Source organism: Taudactylus pleione, unplaced genomic scaffold, assembly GCF_031769625.1.
Source record: "Taudactylus pleione unplaced genomic scaffold, aTauple2 ptg000265l, whole genome shotgun sequence".
In the NCBI taxonomy this organism is placed as follows: Eukaryota; Metazoa; Chordata; class Amphibia; order Anura; family Myobatrachidae; genus Taudactylus; species Taudactylus pleione.
In genome coordinates, this window is record NW_028284667.1 from 2,255,416 (window position 1) to 2,281,313 (window position 25,898).

The 25,898-nt window shown below is 38.8% G+C and overlaps 1 protein-coding gene across 1 annotated transcript in view; it reads left to right on the forward strand.

Moving 5' to 3' along the window:
* CBLB (Cbl proto-oncogene B) overlaps positions 1–25,898 on the forward strand; it is a 209,788-nt gene that overhangs the window by 99,662 nt on the left and 84,228 nt on the right. The window contains exons 5-6 of the mRNA XM_088481111.1: positions 14,742–14,863; positions 15,580–15,717. Coding sequence (XP_088337237.1) covers positions 14,742–14,863; positions 15,580–15,717 — 260 coding nt within the window. The remainder of the gene's footprint in view (positions 1–14,741; positions 14,864–15,579; positions 15,718–25,898) is intronic.

Sequence of the window (25,898 nt, forward strand, 5' to 3'; positions counted from 1 at the left end):
AAAGAAAAAAAAATGTATCATAGAATATAAAAATGCATTTAATTATCACAGTGATATTCTTGTAGTTTGTAAATAAAATTTAACCACAGGCACATTTCAATGTTAATTGCTGGCTCCAAGGAGGTACGTGCAGTAGAGGAGTAAAAGATCTAGGCAGGGCTGCTGTGTGATTTTCCGGCGGTGCTGGGAGGGAGTCACTCGCTCCGCCATAGTGTAGACACCGTCTGTGGAACCACAGGGAAGCACTTCAGGTGATTGCTGTAGAGGCTGCGGCAATTACCTGATGTGCTTCCCTGTGGCTCCGCCCATGGCGTCGATGCCACGGGGGAGCACACGTCAGAGGTCACTAACTCAGGGTTGACTTGGCAGTACTGCAGTTAGGTGAGCTACCAAAATTAAGACCGCGAGCTACCAGTAGCTCGCGAGCTACAGGTTGGAGACCACTGTGGTACAGCTTTGTCACTATTTCTAGACCGTATAGGTCTGTCTTTTTTATTTATCTGCATCCAGGGTTTTTTTGGCACTTCAAATACTGAGTGCAGGACAGATATGAATGTAAAAAGCAGTACTCTGTCAATTGCTTACCGGCAGCTGTGTGCTGATTTTCTTGAGAAGGTGAGCAAGCAGCTGGTGTGCAGGGATTTCTTTGCTTCAGATGTACTAAGCACAACTGTGTATACAGGCTAGTACCTCTAGCGTTGTTTAGTTGATCAAGCGCTAGGACGAGAAGATGCAACAAGATCGCACAGGCCACTGGTCTCTGCAGTGCAGTGGCAGCTGTAGGTCCTAGCTACCCTGATTTCAGTCTATGGTTCATATCTTAAAATTGCTAGATTACTTTAGCTGCCCTGTAAGTGTGCATAAGCAATTGTCTGTCATAAATGTAGAAGCCTTTTATTCCGGCGATCACATGATAATTCTTGCTGGTAATTCCCATGTTAAGTGTGGGGAAAAATGGGGAAAACAGCCTTTTCTCCAAAAAAGTGCAAACCAAAATTGGATAGCAGTATAGAAGTTTGTTAGTGGACAAAAGCAAAGTATTTGGGGCTCCTAAAATGTGTCAAATGGCTGGTTTTGGGGATTTTTTTTTTGTGCATCTTTCAGTAACCGTGACAAAATAATAGAAAGCGTTTTTCTGCAAATTAAATCCTCTAGATAGGTATGGGGTGCATAAAAATGCCTGTAAGTGGATTTTCTAGCCATTTTAAGCCACTTTTAAAAATAAAATTTAAAACAAACCTCCCGTAACTCCCACCTGTAAGCTTACAAACATCTGTCCCATCCATACAGCAACCCCATAAACCTGCCTCTCATTATTTAACCTGTTATTCTGCATTTTAGCCAAATTAAACTAATTAAAACTTCTAAGTATCTAATAGTTAGGGGGGTGTCCTAGGGGTTCTGATCTAAGGAGCTCATCCAGACTGCTCACTAGATGCAAACTCTCGCTCTGTGTATGCAAATCCAGCGCACGACCAGCAAGGTAGGCGATCGCACGTCAAGGCATTAGCACGCCCACTATGTCTTGGCGTGCGATTACTGTGTATGCAGATGCCCACCAGCCATTCATAAGACGCCCACTTGTGCACGTCATCTCCTGGAAGTACTTAAAACCATTGGTACATCGAGCACCATCGGATGCGATCGCAGCGCGTAAGGTTGATCATACCCTGCCGCAAGCACTGCGATCACTTCAGTGTGTATTTCAACCAGGTGACGTGTACAATGACTCTGCCTGTTAATTATGCACGCCTCTATAACGGCATTGGGACACTTAGGCACGCCTGCGTTCGCACCTCCACTCCCCCGTTAATAGTGGCCTGCCACTGTCACCACCCACAAACGGCCTCTCCTGTCACTCATTCAGGTGGGCTGTCTATGCTGGGCGAGCGAGCGCTTCCTGACCTCTCTGTGGTTCACGCACGCGCAATGCGATGCATACTCATGCACAGATTGCAACGACCGGTCAGCTAAGAGCGTTCGCATCATAGCGAGAGGGTCTGTATGAGCTCCTAAGTCCTGACATTTGTACCTTTTTTAAAATAGGATTTTCCCCAACTTTTTCACCTGCTCAGGGGCAGCAAAAAAAAGCTGCGTTCAACACCATGGAAAGTTAATTGAATAGCTAAAAAATTGTCGGCTGTGTTATTCGCATTGATTATCGTAATGGCTTATCATGACTAATGGGCCCCATACATTAGTGATGGATTGCCGCGATGCTGCAACCCGTCATCGCAAGATCTCAGAAATCCAACATGTTGGATTTCGGTGATTTGATGATCGCGATCAAAAAATCATCGCAATTGTCAAATCGCCGACATTTAACATGACATATGTCTGCGATCCGGCGACGGATCACAGAACATCGACGGTGGGAGTTTGGCGTTTCCACCCGGAAACGCCGGCATTTCGCATCGTCCGATCGCGACAAACAGTCGCTGATATATGGGCACCTTAATGCAATTCGGCCCTAAATGGACAACAGTTTGAAAGTTACTCCATATCTGCATTAGGCATTGACATGACCTTAATCTGGGAAGCGTTTTTCATCCTGATTAATTTCAGTATTTATAATACCTGCCAATAAATGTTAGGAGATGATTTTGCTATATTTCTTTGATTATAGGTCTGTAAATCCATTTACACTTTTTTTTTTTTATGGACGTTTTATTATAGTGCTGTATATTTTTTTCTCCGTACATTCAAGCTCTTCAACCCAGAGCATGGCAATCTCAGTGACTGCAGCTACACTAGCTATTTTGTAATGTTATGGAGCCAGTTAACACAAATGCTTTGTGATAGTTTTCTCACATCGTATTCCAGATTAAGAGAGACACTAGATAAGCTCTTAGCAACTACAAGGGCATTCAATGTGCATGCACTATTTTTGGTGTGAGCGCTGTATACTGCACCTGTGAATAACAGACATGCTGACAGTAGGATCAATGATTCCTGTGTCTGCAGCATTTTCTGAATCTTTTTTTTATTTGATGTGTGACCATAAGTGCTTGCATGAACAAGGTTCCCTTCAGGGGGGAAAAGCTGACAGGAGAGCCAGCACACGTCAGGTGAGGCTCACTAAAATCACAGCACCTGATCAGGTTCATTTTTAGTATAAATTCACCATTAAGATACTCTGTGTTTTAAAGGGACACTTGTACTTATTGCTGTTTGGTTAGATATAGCTTCAGGGAAATATTTATCCATTTTGCATAGATACCTTTTCCATATCACTGTATAATGAAGATAATTATTGTCACTTTAAATGGTTCCGATTGAAACATTATAACCAATATTCAACATTAAGTTGTGTTACTCTACCTAATATCTTTTATGTTTTCATTAATTTATATTGTTTTTAAATTAATTTTCATCATTTACTTTATTGAGCTACCTTCACCAATTTCAATGCCAGTATGTGAGATTATTTTGCTACCATCCAAGGCCATACACTCTCCGAATGTGGCGCTAGATACATGTACATTCCATTGAAATAAACACCCTAAAGGCACATTGATGTACAGTACATCAGTCTGACTCACAAATAATTGTGAATTTCTAAACCAGTAAACTGTTAGTACTAAAGTTTCTGTATGTGTTGAAGAGACAGGTTTTTAAAGACCCCCAAACACCAGGCGACGTACTGTCCGATCCTGTGATAGATCGGAAACATCGATTCGCCAGTTGGAAATGCTGACTATCGATGTTTTCTGATCCGTTGTAGGATCGTGAAATTATTAATGTTAAATTTCACAGATTTGCAAATCACAATCAACTTTTGATTGTGCTTTGCAAATCTGTGAAATCCAACATGTTGGATTTCACCAATCCAGAGATGCCGGGAACGCGACGATCCTTCCCTAGTGTATGGGCCCCTTAAGCCATTCTCCATATATTCAGCTGTAACTGCAAATCGTTACTTCCTGAGAGATTCTGCCAGCTTATTATTAAATGCATCTGTTATTGCGGCTAATCAAATAAGTGTTTTACTGTTTCTACTCAAGCTGTGAAAGAGGCACACTTGCAGGAGATGTTTCGGTTTTTTTTTTTTTAAATTTCAGTTGTTGTTGACTCCGGTGTATCCCCACAATGGGCCTGATTCAGAGTTGCACACAAGTCCGTTTCGTGAATACATTGCAGCCGAGCATGCACAACTGTGAGCCATTCAGTCATCCACAACTCCACTTATGGCTGAATAAGTGTAAAGGTGCATACACACAATCAGATTTGTCAGATGAACGATTTGACCAACGATTTGAACAATTAACGATTTTTGACTGCATTAAAATGGCTGAAATCGTCCAAAACTGACTGCAAACACATCAGATGTCTGATATCGTTCAAACATGTCAGATTTTCCTTCAGATATGAACGATTGAACGATTTTTTAAATCGTTATCGTTCAGATCTGAAGAAAAATCTGACCGTGTGTATGCACCATAACTGGGAGACTGTTGGATATTTGCACGTAGTCTAATTGTTCCAAGGGTGGGCTATTCAGAGTTGTGTGTAAACACAGATCCACGTGACTTCCACCAAAACTCTTGCACCTTGTATAGGGCTGGAGCAAATGCTCCATGATGGTGGTGACTGCTACTTTCACAATTGCATAGAGGACTGATTCGGCAGCATAGATGCAACCAACTACGATTCTAGGCAAAGATCCGTGCAATGCGGCATGGTCTGTGATTGCCTTGCATTCAACTCTGGTCTCCAAAGCTTGCATTTGCAAATAGTCTAACTAAGCAGACACTACCTATTATCAAAAAAATTTTAGGTGATTTTTTTATTTTATTTTATATTAATTGTAAATTATCTTGATGCTGTTTTTTCTTAAAAATGTTTGGCCTCCAATGCAGTCAAATGGATGTCCCAATTAGTACAAAAGCCTTTTATTTAACACGATTTGGTTTTTACTGTGAAATTCATGAATTAAATGTACTTGGTGCAATACTTTTTTTTCTTATAGCCATCCTACTGAGTTTTTTTTTTTTTTTCTAAAAATAAAACACAACCTGCGAGATTTCTCATTTCGTTTCTGCAAAATTGATTGCATGTTTTTTGCAAAGTCCTGGATTCAACAGCATGATTTCCAATAACTAGTCTTCTAAAGTAGTTTTCTTATTATTTTTCTTTGACAGTATGCATCCACAAATTCAAAATAAACTATCTTTTTATTTCTATCTCCTTACAGCCTTATGGTGGGGTCATTAACTGTAGCTTTATGTACTTTTAAGGTGGGTATCCACTACCCGATTAAAATGAGCTATTGAACGATATAGTTATCGTTCAATCGTTCATTAATCGTTCACAAATCGGCCATGAAAATGTCAAAAACGACCAGCGATGCGAGCCGCTGGTTGTTTTTGACATCTATCATCGCCTGAACATGCTGGTCAATCTGCCGATAACTACAGATTGCCCATGTTCAGGGAAGAGGGAGGGTGCCTACACTAAACGACTAATTGTTCAGCGTAGGCACAGCAGAGACTTTGAAACGACTGTACGATTACAATATCGTAATCGCTCAGTCTTTTCACCGTCTGCTAGTGGATGTGCCCCATTAGTGGTGCACACTGCTTTTTGGCTTTTAAAATTAACTTTAGAAACTATACACCTTTTTGTCATGTGCATAATTAAGATTTTCAGTGTGCTGTAACTGTATAATAGTTTTGTTTAGTGTCTGTGTTTGGAAACTTACTGATGTGTGTACATGCCTATAGTTGCAGCAGAAATAAAAATGTTTGTTTAGTGATATTTAAGTATTACATATAAAGTGACAAAACTGTTCATTTGTGTGTCCCCATATATACAGTATTTCTTTAAGATTAATTTGTAAGTGTTCAAATAGCTAGCAGCAATACCCGATATGAACAGTTATACCGGATGCCTACTAGGTTTCGCTGCTTAAATAATACATTTTATTTAATTTTAGCTTAGTCTTTTAAAACTTCACTAATACCTAGTAACATTTGGCACCACATCAACATAGCATATAACTGGCTCCCTAAATTTACTTGTTGAATGAATTGAGACTACGAAAAACGACTGCATGTAGCAGCCTAATAGGCTTTGGCTACTGGTTTTGGATATAAATTTAAAAAAAAAAAAGTGTGCTCTTCATCAGAAAAACATAGAATAGGCTCTCTGAACAAACTTTTTCCTCCATGTGTTTTTTTTTTTTTTTACATACCCACCATTAATTTGCAAAAACGAGGCAGTGTCTGTCTGGGTGTGGTATAAAAGAGCAACAATATGAAGGTCGACAGTCAATAGGTCAACAGTGCTAAAAGTTTGGCAGGTTCAAATGGTCGTCATGAAAATGGTCAACCCGTTTTTTTTGTCACTTACCCTCCTGTTGCCTAACCCTCTTCCTAATGCCTAATCTTAACCGTCCTTTTTGAAAAAAGACAAACATTTTTGTGTCAATCATTTGAGCTTGTCTATCTTTTAACTCTGTTGACGTTTTGTCTATGTCAGCCATACGGTGCTGACTTAATGACTGTTTTGTTCACTAATGTCAAACGAACTTGATGAATATGTGATATATATATATATATCGACAGTGTGATTTTTTTTGAGCCATTTACACTGTTTTGTGTGTGTGTGTGTGTATTTATAAAAAGGACATTAGACAAATCTTTGTATTGCCTTTAGGTATATTTATACTTATTAAAAATGCATCTTAAAGGTGACCGAGTTAATGACCACAAACTAACCTAGTACTTTTTCTATCTCTAGAATTTCACCCTGCCATTCTTCTTATAAATTAGGCTATCCATCTCGTAGCACTTGTATGTTCTCTTTTTTTGTCCTCCTTACAGTAAAGTGCCCAAAGCTGTACCCAGTGTCCCAGATGTGATTTAATTAATATCATCTAAAATGTTTGCATCTTCTGCACATGCCAGGAATTTATTTGCTTTTGCAGCTGCTCTTGGACACACTAGAAACAAAGACATATCAAGGCGCTTGAATGACACTTGTATATCTGTAGCTGCAGCAGTTTAAAATAAAGGGGAAATTGCAACCCCACACAACACCAAATACAAAATAGGAAAAACTGCGCTAATATACAGACAAAAATTAATTAATTTATTAATAGAAAAAAAAAAAAAAATGAATAGTTGTCAACAATTATACATATATACAGATGAGTGGTAAATGGAATAGTGAACCACTAGAATTACCACAAAGGTATCTGAGAATGTGATAATATCAACAATATTTGGTATAAAATACATATAAAAAATATATGTTGACAATAAAAAGCACGTAGTACACAATATGTGTATCTATATTAAATAGATTCACTAATAATAGATGATGCAAATATTGCTATATAAAAATTATTAAGCAACAACCATTGTGTAACAAGAGTTCAGTAACATCAATATGAAGTGTTTGGCCACTTGATTGTTGATAGCTTGTTAATAATTTGTTGCAACACTGTAACCGCAAGCCTGCAGTAAAGATATCCTTTTTTAAGTGTCCACAATAATATGTTGTCTGTGGTTTATATTTGTAGAGAGGTGGTAGGTAAATAGCAAAAGTTAAGAGTATCACCCCGTCGGGCGCATAATGTAGAAATAAGCTTTAGAACACTAACCAACCTCAAAGTCACAGACGGCAGTTGATGTGAGCCGCGCGGCTCTCTGTCCGGCTGTACAGTGGAGACTGTTAGCCGGAGAGGAAGGCAGCCTCCGTGTCTCGCGGCTGTACAGGTTGGATAGTAAAGCTCTCTGTCAGCTGCAGGTGAAGTGGTAAGTACTGATGATCAGGCCCGGAGAGGATACAGGAAGTGTTGGATGGATAAGCGCGGCCGCGTCTCATCAAAACCTCTCTATGCCGATGCCTTGTCTGATCTCTCCACATCAAAAGTAATGGCTGCGGGCATTGGCACATGCAGGAGCTGGTTACAGGGCAAAACAATGGTAGTGGATACGGGCAGCTACGCGTTTCATCCCGTCTCGGGACTGTTTCAAGCTTAATGCCCATACCAGACAATCCCTCCCTTATAAAGGGAGCTTTGTAAAGTACTTCAAGCATTAGTAGAAACAGGTGTATTAACCATGTGCTGTCTCATTAGTAGGTCTATTTTAGTTCATATAAGGAGAAATCTTACTTAAGTAAATATACCTGGATATTTCTATAGACAAAACAGAGACGGAGATAGTCATATCAATAGCATAATATAACAACAAAAATATCAATATATGTATATCAATCAAAATAATTAATAACCAATAACTCTAGACGTATAAAAAATGTATATGTGTATATATATATATATATATATTTAGGTCGGACACATTAATTATACTTGACTAATGGATATAGGAGCAACCTAATATTATATGAACAAGAATATTCCAAATAGAGATGAAATATATATATACCATGAATATACGCATATACATACATGTATATACATATATATAAACGCATATACACACACATACACATAAACACACATACATAGGGAATGAATAGTAAACACTTAAGTGAATATATTGTGGGTATACATAATAACGTATATCCATATAGTGTATGAATCTCTAAATGTATAAGCACATATAAACATATAAATGACATATATAAACATAAAAAAACTATTATTCTAAATATATCAATACGAAAACATAAAATAATTATATATATTTAATGAGGATAAATATATTCTCTAATAAAAATATATAACGATATAAATACATCACAATGTTCAGGAATATTATGAATAAATAGTAAATAAATAGGTAACCATTATTAGCATTCACTGGTGGGATATAGATAAATAAAAACAGAAAATTGAAGGCAGATGGAGTAGGAAGAGAGAGAAAAGTGAAAGAAAACATGGGAGGCGGTAGGTGGACACAGCAGGAATCCACTGACCAGACAGTACATGTGGATACCAAGCGGTGACCACCAACCACGTCCCAATTTAATCAAGAAATTCCAGAGCTTCATTCAACCCGTCAGGGACCAGTGTCTGGAGTTTAAATATCCATTCTAATTCTGCCTGACAGAGTTTTTTAAAACGGTCACCGCCTCTTAAAGTGTATTTTACAGTTTGTATTCCTATAATAGAGATTCCTTGTGGATCTTTATTATGACATTCTACAAAGTGACGAGAAACACTGTGTCATCAATCCTTTAATTATATTAGTCAGATGTTCCCTAAATCTCTCCTTTAGAGGTCTTGTAGTACGTCCAATGTATTGTTTAGGACATGTACAATTAAGCAAATATACAGTGTATTCTGATTGACAATTGATTAAATCTTTTATAATGTGTTCAGAATTATTTGTTATTGAGAAGAAGGTTTTTGTTTTATTTTTGATATAACCACACGTCAGGCATCTTGGTCTATTGCAGCGATAACAGCCCATAGGTCTATTAGGGAGCCAAGTGGAATTTACTTCTTGAATCGATGGTAACGGTTTAATCATGCTAGGTGCTAGAAAACTATCAAGGTTTCTGTTTTTCTTAAATACAATTGTAGGTGAAGATTTAATACATTGAGATAGAATTGAATCATTAAATAATAACTTATAATTTTTATTAATAATTGATCGAATTTGTCTAGATTTATTGTTAAATTGTGAGATGAACAAAAGAGATGGATCAATTTTTGTATTTTCAGGAGAGGCATCTTTACTGCCTCCAATATTCTCAAGGTTTTCATTATTAACAGCGGTGGGCCTATTTATAGTCTTTCTTTTTTCTATAGCATGTGTTTTAGCTTCATTAATTAAAGTTAAAGGATAGCCTCTGTCTATAAAACTGGCTTCTAGTTTTTTAGCATGAAGTTCAAAATCTATATCTCTTGTACAATTCCTAACAATACGGCCCATCTGGCTTTTTGGAATGTTATTAATCCAGGGGCGATGATGACTACTTTTATAATGTAAATATGAACAGCAATCAACTGTTTTCGTAAATAAAGTGGAAATAATCCTGTTATCCTCAATGGAGAGGGTGACGTCCAAAAAATCAACCAAAGTGTAACTAAAGGTGGAAGTGCAGTGAAGATTCATAGTGTTGGAATTTAAATAATTAGTGAATGCTATAACAGAATCATGATCCCCATCTCAAATAAAAATCAGGTCATCAATATACCTGCCATAGAAAACCAGGCTCACCCCGAACGGTCCACTCCAGACATAATGGTCTTCGAATGCGCCCATATATAAATTGGCAAAGCTCGGGGCGAACCTGGTTCCCATGGCGGTTCCGAGTATTTGAAGAAAGAAGGTGGAGTCAAACAGAAAATAATTGTGCGTTAATATAGAATGTATCGAATCCAAAATAAAATTACGTTGTCTCTCTGGTACCGCAGCATCTTTTTTAAGAGTATTTTCTATGGCTAAAATGCCTCCCTTATGTGGGATGTTACTATACAGTGACTGTACGTCCAGGGTGAGAAACCCATAACCCGGACGCCAGTGTATGTTTTCTAGTAATTTCAAAAGATGTATGGTGTCTCTGATATGCGATCTCAGAGAGACAACGTAATCCTGAAGAAAGTGATCTACATAAAGTGATAAATTAGATGTGAGAGAATTAATACCTGAAATAATAGGGCGACCGGGAGGTGTAGTGAGGGATTTGTGAATCTTAGGTAAATAATAAAATATAGGGGTGACAGGGTAATGTATAAATAAAAAGTTCAATTCATCTTTGGAAATCACCCTATCCATCAAGGCACTAGTAAGAAGTTCATGTAATTCCAATTTAAATTTAATAGTAGGATCATCTGGTAATATTTTGTAATATTTGCAATCATGCAACTGTCTAAAAGCCTCCTTCATATAGTCCAGTCTATCCAGGATAACGACTCCACCCCCCTTATCTGCAGCTCTGATGATGATGGAATCGTCATCCTGGAGAGCCCTCAGGGCCTGTCTTTCGACAGGAGTAAGATTTTTCTTCCCCAGATCTAAATGGGGATTTTTATTGCAAAGCATTTGAAATTCTTTCAAGGTGTTTTTATAAAACAATTGTATCGTTGGACTTTTATGGTTCAATGGGAAAAACTGAGATTTCTTTTTATAGTTTCTCCCATTTGACTTTAAAGGATCTATATGATGATTTATATCAAATAAAGCCATATCCTCCAAACTAGTTGGTTTATTGGCTTCTTCTTCAAGTGTTTGTAATATAGAGAGACATTCCATGTCATCAGCATCCAGCAATATAGGTTCTAAGAGTTCTTCATTATTAAGTAGTCTTTTGTTTTTTAGAAAAAAAGTACCTCTGTCTACAAAGAGATCGTATATATAAATTGGGACGCGGTTGGTGGTCACCGCTTGGTATCCACATGTACTGTCTGGTCAGTGGATTCCTGCTGTGTCCACCTACCGCCTCCCATGTTTTCTTTCCCTTTTCTCTCTCTTCCTACTCCATCTGCCTTTAATTTTCTGTTTTTATTTATCTATATCCCACCAGTGAATGCTAATAATGGTTACCTATTTATTTACTATTTATTCATAATATTCCTGTTTATTATGATGTATTTATATCGTTATATATTTTTATTAGAGAATATATTTATCCTCATTAAATATATATAATTATTTTATATTTTCGTATTGATATATTTAGAATAATAGGTTTTTTATGTTTATATATGTCATTTATATGTTTATATGTGCTTATACATTTAGAGAGATTCATACACTATATGGATATACGTTATTATGTATACCCACAATATATTCACTTAAGTGTTTACTATTCATTCCCTATGTATGTGTGTTTATGTGTATGTGTGTGTATATGCGTATATATATATATATATATATGTATATACATGTATGTATATGTGTATATTCATGGTATATATATATTTCATCTCTATTTGGAATATTCTTGTTCATATAATATTAGGTTGCTCCTATATCCATTAGTCAAGTATAATTAATGTGTCCGACCTAAATATATATATACATATATATTTTTTATACGTCTAGAGTTATTGGTTATTAATTATTTTCATTGATATACATATATTGGTATTTTTGTTGTTATATTATGCTATTGATATGACTATCTCCGTCTCTGTTTTGTCTATAGAAATATCCAGGTATATTTACTTAAGTAAGATTTCTCTATGTGAACTAAAATAGACCTACTAATGAAACAGCACATGGTTAATACACCTGTTTCTACTAATACTTGAAGTACTTTACAAAGCTTCCTTTATAAGGGAGGGATTCTCTGGTATGGGCATTAAGCTTGAAAAAGTCCCGAGACAGGATGAAACGCCTAGCTGCCCGTATCCACTACCATTGTTTTGCCCTGTAACCAGCTCCTGCATGTGCCAGTGTCCGCAGCCATTACTTTTGATGTGGAGAGATCAGACAAGGCATCGGCATAGAGAGGTTTTGATAAGACGCGGCCCCGCTTATCCATCCATCAAACACTTCCTGTATCCTCTCCGCGCCTGATCATCAGTACTTACCACTTCACCTGCAGCCTGACAGAGAGCTTTACTATCCGACCCGTACAGCCGCGAGACACGGAGGCTGCCTTCCTCTCTGGCTAACAGTCTCTACCGTACAGCCGGACAGAGCCGCGCGGCTCACATCAACTGCCGTCTGTGACTTTGAGGTTGGTTAGTGTTCTAAAGCTTATTTCTACATTATGCGCCCGACGGGGTGATACTCTTAACTTTTGCTATTTACCTACCACCTCTCTACAAATATAAACCACAGACAACATATTATTGTGGACACTTAAAAAAGGATATCTTTACTGCAGGCTTGCGGTTACAGTGTTGCAACAAATTATTAACAAGCTATCAACAATCAAGTGGCCAAACACTTCATATTGATGTTACTGAACTCTTGTTACACAATGGTTGTTGCTTAATAATTTTTATATAGCAATATTTGCATCATCTATTATTAGTGAATCTATTTAATATAGATACACATATTGTGTACTACGTGCTTTTTATTGTCAATATATATTTTTTATATGTATTTTATACCAAATATTGTTGATATCACATTCTCAGATACCTTTGTGGTAATTCTAGTGGTTCACTATTCCATTTACCACTCATCTGCATATATGTATAATTGTTGACAACTATTCATTTTTTATTTTTTTTTATTTTTATTAATAAATTAATTCATTTTTGCATGTATATTAGCGCAGTTTTTCCTATTTTGTATTTGCTCTCAGACACACTGCCACTTCACCAACTGTAATCTGTGTACTGTGCACATTGCAGAGTTCTTAATACATCCAAAGTGTATAACCCTACAGTCAACTGCCATGTGAAATCTGTGTGCCATTTTATCACTATACTGCTCGGCATTTATAACTGTATGTAGCTTAGAGTCATGTGCATAAACCTTACTATTTTCATTAATAAACTGATTCGGGTTAACTCTGATTCCAGTGGTACACTACTAATAACTTTTGCCTGCCTATGTTCCATTTATTACTACCATGTGTTTTCTTTACTGCAACCAGTGTAGTAGTGGTGATAAATTACAACATTTGGTGCTTATGTTGATGCAAGAACCAGGTTATTTAACTGCCTTAGGGGTACTCATATTTACTAAGCAGTGGATTTAAAAAAAATAAATAAAAAAACACAATTTTTGCAGATTTTACTTGACAGATTTAAAATGGTAAATAATATTTATTGCAGAACAAGCCTGCTTTTGCATTAACTATCATTGCCCTTTTAAAGAATCCAGACAAAATTTGCAAAAATTATGGGTTTTGAAAAACTCATTACTCAGCAATTTTACCCCTTAATGTTGGTTGTTAGTGCACCTCCTGCTATTGTAGAAAAGCAACAGTTTAATGTTATGCATAACCTATACTCAACCAGTTTTCTAGAATTTTTACCCCCTTTGTGAATGTAGATGGGGGAAAAAAAAAGTTTTTGAAAATAAAAAAATAATTTTTCTGTATTTAACTACATTGTTTTCTCTTGTAAAAATGTTTTTGCCTGTAATCTCTTATGGGATAGGCTGTCTGAACCTTATATATCTTGTCTGTCTCCCCCACCTCAGCCCGTTTACTGTCCATCCTTTGTGCAATTTGTAACTGTATGATCGGTAAATGATCTGTATGATTTTCACATACTCTGTACTGTGCCAAAAAATTATAATATCTGCACTGAGAATACATAAACGTCCTGTCTTGACGCTCAGCAGTTCTCATGTGATTTGTTCTGTTTTAATTGTTTTTTAACTGACATTCACTGTGGAACTTTAGGTGCTTTAGAAAATAAACTATTATGATGATACAGTGTTTAATTTGCAACCGTATTTGTGTATGGTGCTTAAGTTTCCCAGTCTTTAGGCATCATTGCGTCTCTGAACTGAATAAACATTGTCCTAAAATTATTTTTTTGTAGCTCCCTCAAAACATGTTATTTAAATTAATTAAATGTCATAGTGTTATCACCACAACCGAAATGTCATCTCAGATGCACACTTGAAGACATGTAAAAAATTATATTGATTTTTAGTTTTTCTAGAAATCATTTCAACGATTCAGTAGCATGATAAATGAATACCTGAGCATAATTAAAACATTTTGTCTTATAATTTAAATAAATGTGACATTTTTCAGTGAATTACTGTAGATGGTGAAATTCCTGCATTTTATAAGCTTTTACCGCACAATAAGTCTTTTCAGCAGCAAGCACTTAAATGGTTTGCTGTATTGTTGGTCAGTTAATTAACACCAATTTGTGCCTCTTCTCCGTTCTTCAGCCCTGGAGCTCTATATTAAGGAACTGGAACTTTTTAGCAGTGACTCACCCTGGTTATATGGCATTTTTAACATATGATGAAGTCAAGGCTCGTTTACAGAAGTACAACACTAAACCAGGAAGGTAAGCATTATTTTCATGAGTAAGAATTTTATCAACCTGCAGCTTATAAACTGGTATGTTTGTTATCTTGTTCATTATAAGTTACCATGTCTCATTTTATGTTACGTTTCTTAAGGTGCATACACACACGGTCAGATGAACGATTGTAGTTCAAATCGTTGGTCAAATCGTTCAAACGATTTTTGACTGCATTAAAATGAATGGAATCGTAAAAATCTGACTGCAAACACATCAGATGTCAGATATCGTTATCTGACTATTGGGAACGCGCATCGTTCATCGTTCAGACAAGTCAGATATGTCAGATTTTCCTTCAGATATGAACGATTGAACGACTTTTTTAAATAGTTATCTTTCAGATCTGAATAAAAATCCGACCGGGTGTATGCACCATTAGTTTCAGTGTCCTTCCCTTAAATTTTTTTTAATGCCAGGTGGCATTGCGAGGTGGCAAGGGGTGGTGCAGGGTCTCTTCTGCTGGTGAGGTCGGTTGCAAACAGTGAACCGCACAGTCAGGCGGGCGATAAGTTTGCTGCACTGATGTTTCTATGTGAGCTGTCAGTGCAGCACGATTTTGGGCTAGGGCAGCAGGGGAATTTAGCCAGACAGACCACCCGAGAAATATAGCGAGGGGAGAACACCGTATATGATGCATAGAATTTTTGGATTGTTTAAGCATAAAATTTTTAGACATATGCAACTTTTTTTTATTTCAGTTACATTTTTAGATTAAGTTGCACAAGACTGGGACAGTGGGCTATTGGCTATGTGACTGGCGATGGGAATATTCTGCAGACAATACCTCACAACAAACCATTGTTTCAAGCTCTGATTGATGGCAGTCGAGAAGGATTGTAAGTTGAAATAAGTGACCTTAGTCTTATCATTGAAGTAATTTAAAATACCTTAACTGTTTATATGATTATATACTATTATTTTTTTTACATTTGTATATCTTTCTGCAGTATTATCTTTGGTGGTTAAGCAAGCCCTAGAGCTTTGGTTAATGAATCTGTCTAGAATACAGTAGTTGTAGTGGAAGTTAGGAAGAGAGTACAAGTTATCATTGCCTCTTACTCCAATACACTGTCAGCTGCAATTTTCACCCTCTACTATTTCAGAAGTGAAGATGTGTTTGCCCCCGTGCTGATCCCTTTTGGCTGATATAGTCATTTTTCTGTGCAGACCCAGCAAAGTTTATACCTTGTTTCTATTTAAAAGAATTTATAATTTTTAGGAAATGGCATTATTTTGATTATACCTGCCAGTACAAAAAAATAAATCATGCACACACACCAGGTGTAGGTAGAAAAAAAAATCTTGTTTTTATTCTAATAAATAAGTCATACACATAGGAGGCATTCACACTAGACGATGTGCTGAAAGATATTGGTGAAAGATATTGGGTGTACACACTGAGCGATATCGTTAATGATATTCAGTGACATCATCCTGCCACATCCCTGTAGAGGCACATTCTGACAATATCATCAGATTGGCCTGCATGTTTGCACGACATCAAACTTCGTTAACGACCCGCGGAAGCGCTCATTGGTCGTTTGGTGCAAACACACTGGACGATATGAACGATATATATCGTTAAACTATCGTTCACTTTTATCATTTAGTGTGTATGCCCCATTAGACAGGGCTACTTGAAATGTTAATGCAATTTTTTTCAAATGAGATGCCATTTTGCAAAAGCTCAGCAAAATACACCATTTGGAAAGCTACTCAATCTACTGCACAGGTTCTCAAATGCGCTCCTCAGGACCCCAAACAGTGCATGTTTTCCAAATTTCCTCACAGAATTACAAGTGAAATAATTAGCTCCACCTTTCAATTGTCTAAAATCTGTTCGTAATGACTACACCTGTGCACCTGCTGGGTGACCTGGAAAAAGTGACCTGTGTGGGGTCCTGAGGACTGAGTTTGAGAACCACTGTTCTACTGAATATAATAAAGGGCCACTGACCTCTTTGGTGGAACTGCATAGCAGTTCCTGGAAAGTGGCATAATAACAGAAAATAAAGTATTATTCATTTATTAACATTGGGCAAACAGTTGATAAGAAACCTTTTAACAATAGCTGCTAGTTTTGCAACAAGAATAGTTCCCCGTGTGTTTGAATTGACTTTGTGTAAGAGGTGCCAGAAGAACAAATATGCATACATTACTTTGTGCTTATCTATTAAATATTAATATTAAAATACTGAGTAAAAGTTACAATGTACTGAGTAAAAGGTACCTACTGTAACTTTGCATGAAATGAGTGGTCATTTACCTTTCTAGCCTAGCCAGGAATGCACAGTATTTCTTAGATTGTTAAGCAATAGCAAAATATTATAAATTTTTACGTATATTTACTAAATAATACTTAGCTAGATTATTGAAAATATCGGATTGTCATATCTCTATCTATATATCGGTAGGCTCAGACAAGAATTTTAGCCTGTTTGTATGGGTTGATGGAGCATAGAGGGTGCCAGGAAATACACCACTTAATTTAGATAAATCTACTAGGTCTGATGCAGAGTTGAAAAAGTAAATTGAGTGTACATTGCTTAACCATACATGACAAATGCATATATATGTGCAGCATATACTGTATTCCTGGTATACTACTAGTCATCAGCGTGCATATATTCCTGGTTTACTACTAGTCATCAGCGTGCATATATTCCCCCCGGGAGGGACTTAGGGTTAGGCACCCCCCCGGGAGGGTTAGGGTTAGGCTAGGGGGAGAGAGGGTTAGGGTTAGGCACCCCCGGCGGGGACTTAGGTTTAGGAAGCGGGGATTAGGGTTAGGCACTTGGGTGGGAGGTTAGGGTTAGGCACCCCTAAGGAGGGTTAGGGGGTTAGGTTAGTAGATACTTACCTTAGGACTATCGGGATATCCAGCGCTGTCGGGCTTCCGCTGCCGGGCTCTGCTGGTTTGTCGGGCTTCCCGGGATTCGAACTCCCGGCCATGCGGCAGCCGGGATATCATACCGATTCCGCATATATTCTTGGTTTACTACTAGTCATCAGTGTGCATATAGTCCTGGTTTACTACATGTCAGCTTGCATATATTCCTAGTTTACTACTAGTCATCAGCGTGCATATATTCCTGGTTTACTAGTCAGCAGTCAGCTTGTTTACTACTAGTCATTAGTGTACATATATTCTTGGTTTACTACTAGTCATCAGTGTGCATATAGTCCTAGTTTACTACTAGTTGTCAGCGTGCATATATTCCTCGTTTACTACTAGTCATCAGGGTGCATATTTTACTGGCTTACTACTAGTAATCATCAGTGTGCATATATTCCTGGTTTACTACTAGTTGGCAGTGTGCATATATTCCTGGTTTACTACTAGGAAAAAAGTGTTGTATTATGCGCTCACCTAACTGTAATATAAATAGTATTACAATGTAGCTGTGTAACTAAACTATTCTCTATAACAATCTATAAATATATTAATACCAATGATGAAGAAATGGCAAGCAGTATCAATATAATTATGTTTAATATGGGAGACACAATATTGTGCTGTTAATAGTAGCTATAAAAATAATGGTTGCAGATGGTTATGTGGGAAAATTAGAGACTCCTTTAGGGTGTCTCTATCCGTAGTGACCTCAAAAATGAATGAACTACGTATCCACTGTAACCTTTGAAATGTCCAGCAATGGGATAAAGGTGATAGGTGTGCCCTTTGAGGGGGTTACCTTCCGTAATTATATACGTCACCTAGAGATGAATAATAGTCAATGATGTTATGGATCAATAGGATAAAATGGGGTGAGGGATGTATCTTAGTTTATGAAAAAAATTGTATTGGGTGATTAACACCTCTGGAGTCCTATTGTATACACCCCGCTGTGTGTTAGGAACCTAACATCTAGGTTCCTATCCGTATGTGAACCATACGTCTCCTAAAATCCAATCTGCTGTGAAACAATGTGACAGTATAATGAGGGGTATGCCTGTGTCACCGCGGCGTCCCGCGTGGGAGGCTTACCCGTCGAAGTCTTCAGCAAATATTAAGTCCTGCTGGTGGCAGTCCGGAGGTGAGACGGAGTGGTAAATTCCCGCGATCCACACGTTGGTGCAGCCGCACTCGCCCGGTGGTTTCCGTCTCTCCGACGGTATCACGAGCGGGGGCTAGCGTCCGGATGTCTCAGGCTGTCCTATGTCAGAAGGAGGGATCCTGTCTCCAGCGGCAGCAGCAGTGTGGAACTGTGCATCAGTACGATATCCCTGTTGATCAGCGTGTGGGTGCCAAATCATGTGACAATGCATTTCGGCCAATCGGGCCTTCTTCAAGGTTTACTACTAGTTGTCAGCATGCATATAGTCTTGCTTTACTACTAGTTGTCAGCGTGCATATATACAACGATCCACCTCTCTACAACAACGACTCACCAATTTCTACATTCACTTCTCCTGAAACTGCTGCATCACACCTAAATCAGATTCTAGAAAAAGCCCTCGAAGTAGCTCCAGCTACCCATCACACACCACGTAGACTTAGACGTCAACCGTGACATTCTAACTTAACAAGGCATCTACAAAAACTCTCACGTAAAGTAGAACGTCAGTGGCGAAAGTCTCGTACTCCATGTGACTTCCTCACATTTAAGACTATCTACAACTCTTATCATACTGCTCTGGACACAGCCAAACAAACATATTTCCAATCTCTTATCTCTGCCTCTAACACCAAGTGACTTTTAATACATTTAAACTGCTTCTTACCCATCCCTCACCCAAGCCACCTGCAACTATCTGTGCACATGATCTTGCTTTTTATTTTAAGGACAAGATTGATAATATCCAAAATGAAATGGTATGTTCTTCCTCAGCTAGGGACCTGCTCAATTCCCTACCTGAACCTTCTGGCACATTTTCTTCATTTGACCTCACAACCGAAGATTAAGTATCTACACTCTTCTCATCCTCCTACTCTATTACCTCTCCTCTAGATCCTATTCTACTCTCTCAAATCATTAAAGCTCTGTCTCCAGTGCTCATCCCAACCCTAACTAAAATCTGTAATCTCTCTCTCTCTCTCTCTCTCTCTCTCTCTCTCTCTCTCTCTCTCTCTCCTGGCAACCACTGTTCAAGCATGCAGTGATTACTCCCATTCTGAAAAAACAAAATTCTGACCCTAACACTCAAATTACCGTCCTATCTCACAGCTCCTATGCCCCTCTAAGCTACTGGAGAGACTTGTCTACACTCGCCTCACACACTTTCTTAACACCCACAACTTATTGGACCCACTTCAGTCCAGCTTTCATTCCCAACACTCCACAGAGACAGCACTGACTAAGGTAGTAAATGATCTGGTCACTGCCAAGGCTAAAGGCCATTACTCACTCCTAATTCTTCTAGATCTCTCTGCTGCTTTTGACACTGTTGACCACTCTCTTCTCAAACAAACACTACAATCCCTAGGTCTTAAGGACACAGCTCTTTCTTGGTTCTCTTCCTACCTATCTCATCGCTCTTTCTGTTTGTTTTTTGGATTCTGCCTCCTCTTCGCTACCTCTATCAGTTGGAGTATCACAAGGCTCTGTCTTAGGTCCTTTGCTATTCTCAATGTATACCACCTCTCTTGGCAAATTAATCTGCTCTTTTGGATTTCAGTACCATCTGTATGTGGATGAAACTCAAATCTACCTATTCTCTCCAGATTTATCACCATCTGTATTGGTCCGTGTCACTGAGTGTATTTCGTGTCACTGAAGAGTTTCGAACTTCTTCCTTTTACGGATGATGGAGGCCACTGTGCTCATTGGGACCTTCAAAGCAGCAGATATTTTTCTGTACCCTTCCCCAGATTTGTGCCTCAAGACAATTCTGTCTCGGAGGTCTACAGACTTGGTTTGTGCTCTGACATGCACTGTCAAGTGTGGGAGCTTATATAGACAGGTGTATGCCTTTCAAAATCATGTCCAAAAAATGAATTTACCACAGGAAACAGGATGCGCCTGAGCTCCATTTTGAGCTTCATGGCAAAGGCTGTGATTTTCTTATTTTTATTTTTTTTAATTAAATTTGCAAATATCTCTCTTTACATGTTGTCATTATGGGGTATTATGTGTAGATTTTTGAGGACAAAAAAAAATTTATTCCATTTTGGAATAAGGCTGTAACATAACAAAATGTGGAAAAAGTAAAGCGCTGTGAATACTTTCCTGATGCACTGTAAATCACTCTTAGAAGACGGTGGTGTCCAATGTTAAGAACAGTTAGAATTCCAGAGAATTGCACTCTTATATAGGAGGCATCAACCATCTTATGACAAGCATGGGTTCTGAATGGTCATAAGTCACAGTTTTGCATAGCACTGCTGTACATAAATTCCTGAAATGGCAAAAAAATAAATGAACAAGTGAATGATAGTTACAGCATGACTTTTTGTTTTCATTTGCTATTGTGATTTTAATAATGTTTTTATTAAACACTAATTTTATCATGTATATTGCTTACAGTCTGTGATTATCCTTTAAGCTATAACATGCTGCCAGCTTTATTATATTCACAGTAAATGTTACATAGTGTTTGCAGGTTCAAGCATCAGTTACAGATGTGTCCACATACGTCTTACCTCCGCGCGCTACAGGTCGCCTTAAACAGAATGCGTGAGCTTCTTGCAGCTCTGTAGCACCGAGAATCTTAATAATCTGCTGATTTATAATGATATGCGGCATGCCTATATTCTGTGTGCGACTGCGGGTGTATCTGCATGAGAAATGCTACGTTACAGTTTCAGCGGCTGTTGCACACAGACTCTAGGCATGCCATGTATCATTATAATCAGCAGAAGCTGCTGGTGCATCCTATTCACATCACTTTGCACAAAGACACATTTTATGGGAAAAAGTCGCACAAAGACGCTCGGTGCTAGAGTCATGCCACGATATAGTATGACTAGAAGGTCTGTTTAACACACAAGAAAGTAGGATGTATATGGACAAAACTGTATAGCCACCTTAGGTAATTAGCCTGTCACTGCCATCAAAACAATAAGTTTGTTTGAATCTGTATGTATTTTTAATAGAAGTGGCAATTTGATCCATGTGGTCTGGTCCTATATAAAAACATTGAAGTATTTTAGGAGGAATTTCTTAGAAGATAGTCTATTCTTCCTGGCAATTACATTCTGTGCATACTGAGTTTAATAAAGAACTTAATCTTGGGTCCCACAAGAAGCGTTTTCAGGCTGAAGTACTATGTGCTACAAGCGTGTGAGAAATGTTTATTGAAATAGAAGAAGCCTCCACATTAACTACATAGATAAATAAAATAAATTTTTAATGATTCAAAAATGTTCATATTTGTAGATTCCCTAGTCTAATATTTGTATGCCAGTGTTGGAGGGTGTGTTGATACATTTCCATGTTGGAGTCCATTCGGAAATTATTTTGATACAGAAGAGGCTTTCTTTAATGTTATTGAATCTGTTTTTGGTTAAATTTTATATTTTACTGATGTATTGAATTTCAAAAGCAATAAATAAGCTGTCCAGCATCAAGAGAGATGATCAGCAATGCCTGCAGTAAGCAAGCATCATGCCCATTGATATGCCTGTAGGCGTAAAGATCGCTAGTTATAGGTATAGAAATTAAGAAAAAAATTTTTTCTAGATTTCACTGTTCCAAAGCTTGACCATATCTATTGTTTTAATGCAGAAATTTTGTAGTAATTTACTTATGCATTATTCTCAACCCTCATACAGATATGAATTACATTATTGTAATTTCTTTGTATTCTTACTGTGAAGACAATACTCTTCGTATTCAACGACTGCTTCCTTTGTTTAGTTGCCTCATCTGTAATAACCAGAGTAGTAATAACTACTGATTTCCACTGTCATGCATATACAAGTACTTAATAACTAGCACAGACATTAACTGCTAGAAATATTGTTGCACAGAAAGATCATATAGGTCCATGTGGTGGTCTAACTGTTTGGATGCTGTGCACAATTATCCAACATGTGGGTGGCACTATGAAGTCTCAGGGATATTTTAACAGCTGTAGGCCATGAATCTATGGGTCTGTCTGCGGTCTTGCTGATCTATTTCAATAAATATTCCTATGACCAGATGGGCTTTCTCTGCCACCTTCATTGTTTGTCTGTTAATACATAGTGTATTTTTAACAATTTACAGCACTGCAAAGTAGGGGTGTGCATCGGCCACTTTTCGTGTTTTGTGTTTTGGATCTGGATCTTTCTTCGTGTTTTGGATCTGGATTGGTTTTGCCAAAACCACCCTTCCGTGTTTTGGGTTCTGGGTTTTGTGTTTTGGATCTGTATTTTTTTGAAAAAAAGCATAAAAACAGCTAAATTCACAGAATTTGTGGGTTTTTCTGCTCCTATGCTATTATTAACCTCAATAACCTTAATTTCCACTCATTTCCAGTCTATTCTGAACACCTCACACCTCACAATAGTGTTTTTATGTCCAAAAGGTTGCACCGAGGTAGCTGGATGACTATGCTAAGAGATACGAGTGGGCGGCACAAACACGTGGTCCATCTAGGAGTGACACTGCAGTGGCAGACAGGATGGCAGTTTGAAAAACTAGGCCCCAAACTATACATAATACAAAGAAAAAAAAGAGGTGCAAGATGGAATTGTCCTTGGGCCCTCCCACCCACCCTTATTTTGTATAAACAGGACATGCACACTTTAACAAACCAAACATTTCAGCGCCAGGGTCTGCCACACGACTGTGGCTGAAATGATTGGTTCGTTTGGGCCCCCACAAAACAAGCTGGCAATTAATCTGTCCCTGCACAAACTGGCTCTACGGAGGCAAGATGTCGTCCTCATCCTCCTCATCCACCGATTCCTCACCCTCTTCAGTGTTGTGTACATCCTCATCCTCACAGAGTATTAATTCGTCCCCGCTGGAATCCACAACCACAGGTCCCTCTGTACATTCTGGAGGCTGGTCTCCCTGGAAGAGTTGATAATTCATTTTATGAACATCATCTTCTCCACATTTTGTGGAAGCAACCTCCTACGCCTTTCGCTGACAAGGTTCCCGGCTGCACTAAACACTCTTTCGGAGTACACACTGGAGGGGGGGCAACTCAGGTAAAATAGAGACAGTTTGTACACGGACCTCCAAATTGCTTCTTTTTCCTGCCAGTACAGGTACGGACTGTCTGACATGCTTACTTGGATGCTGTCACCGATGTAGTCCTTTAACAGACAGACGCACGCTTGTCGCTGCTGCTTTGAGGATGCAAGTGCGGCTACAGCCCACACAATTCACAAAGACAGAAAAAAAAAGAAGAATATTTTTATTGTTTGTGTAGCACACTTTGAGGGTGTCACCACCCTTTAACAGACAGACGCACGCTTGTCGCTGCTGCTTTGAGGATGCAAGTGCGGCTACAGCTCACACAATTCACAAAGACAGAAAAAAGAAGAAGAATATTTTTATTGTTTGTGTAGCACACTTTGAGGGTGTCACCACCCTTTAACAGACAGACGCACGCTTGTCGCTGCTGCTTTGAGGATGCAGGTGGAATCTAGACGGGATTTGGAACCGGGGACACACTACCTCCATCAATTGTCTAAATCCCACTGCACTAATGGCGGATACCGGACGCACGTCTAACACCAACATAGCAGTCAAGGCCTCAGTTATACGTTTTGCTTCAGGATGACTGCTGTCGTACTTCATCCTCATCGCTAGGGACTGTTGGAGGGTCAATTGTTTAGTAAAAGTAGTGATGTTCCTACTTCCTCTCTGGGATGATGAACAACTCCCAGCAGCAGCAACAGCACTAGGAGGAAGTGGTTCTTGATCTTTCCCTATTTTATTTTTATCGGAGAAAGTTTGGTCCTCCATTTATGTTATATTGATATATACATGTGGCTAAAGCGCACACAAACACAGAAAATATTTTTTTATTTTTGCTGGAGAGTAGTGCACTTTGTGGGTTACACCACCCTTTAAGAAATGAGCCAGCCGGCTCTTTACTTATGGGACACAGGCGCACGCTTGGCGCTGCTCTTTTGTTGATGCACGTGCAGCCACAGTGCACACAAGTCACAAACACAGAAAATAATTTTTTTTTTGGTTTGGACTGGAGTGTACTTTGGGGGTTACAGCACCCTTTAACGATCAAGCCAGCCGGCCCTTTACTTATGACACAGGCGCACGCTTGGCACTACTTTGTTGATGCTCGTGCGGCTACTGCGCACACAATTCACAAACACAGAAAATATTTTTTTTTGGGTTTGGACTGGAGTGTACTTTGGGGGTTACAGCACCCTTTAACGATCAAGCCAGCCGGCCCTTTACTTATGACACAGGCGCACGCTTGGCACTACTTTGTTGATGCTCGTGCGGCTACTGCGCACACAATTCACAAACACAGAAAATATATTATTTTTTTAGCACTTGGGGGGAGCACCCCTGATGGACAGAGCACCCCCTGGACAACACTACAGCACCCCTTTAGGACTGGGACACTACACAGGACTTTGGAGTGGACACAGCCCCTATGGAGAACTGACTGCACAACACAGTCCAGCCAGCCCCTATGGACTTTGAAGTAGTGGACACAGCCCCTATTAACAACAGCAGCACAGCACAACACAGCCAGCCCCTATGGACTTTGAAGTAGTGGACAACAGCAGCACTACACTACACAGCCCAGCCAGCCCTAACTCCCACCCTCCCTCTTCACTGTCCACAGCCGAGTGAGAAAATGGCGCCGACGCGGGTACCTTATATAGGATCCAAAACCCGCGAGACTCGGAAGGCGGGATGATGACGTATTGCCTCGATTTCAGATCCGAGTCAGGCGGGAAAAGTCGAGCCTGACTCGGATCGGACTCGGATCGGGGGGGCTCGGGGGGGTTCGGATTTCAGAAATCCGAACCCCCTCACCCCTACTGCAAAGTCAGTGAGCAGTCCTGGTTGCGCTGCTCGGCCAAAAAAACTCTTTCATACTGTAAGTGTCATCTGTGCACTACCTTGGTGCCCCCCGTTGTAAAATAGCATTGCTGCTGCAG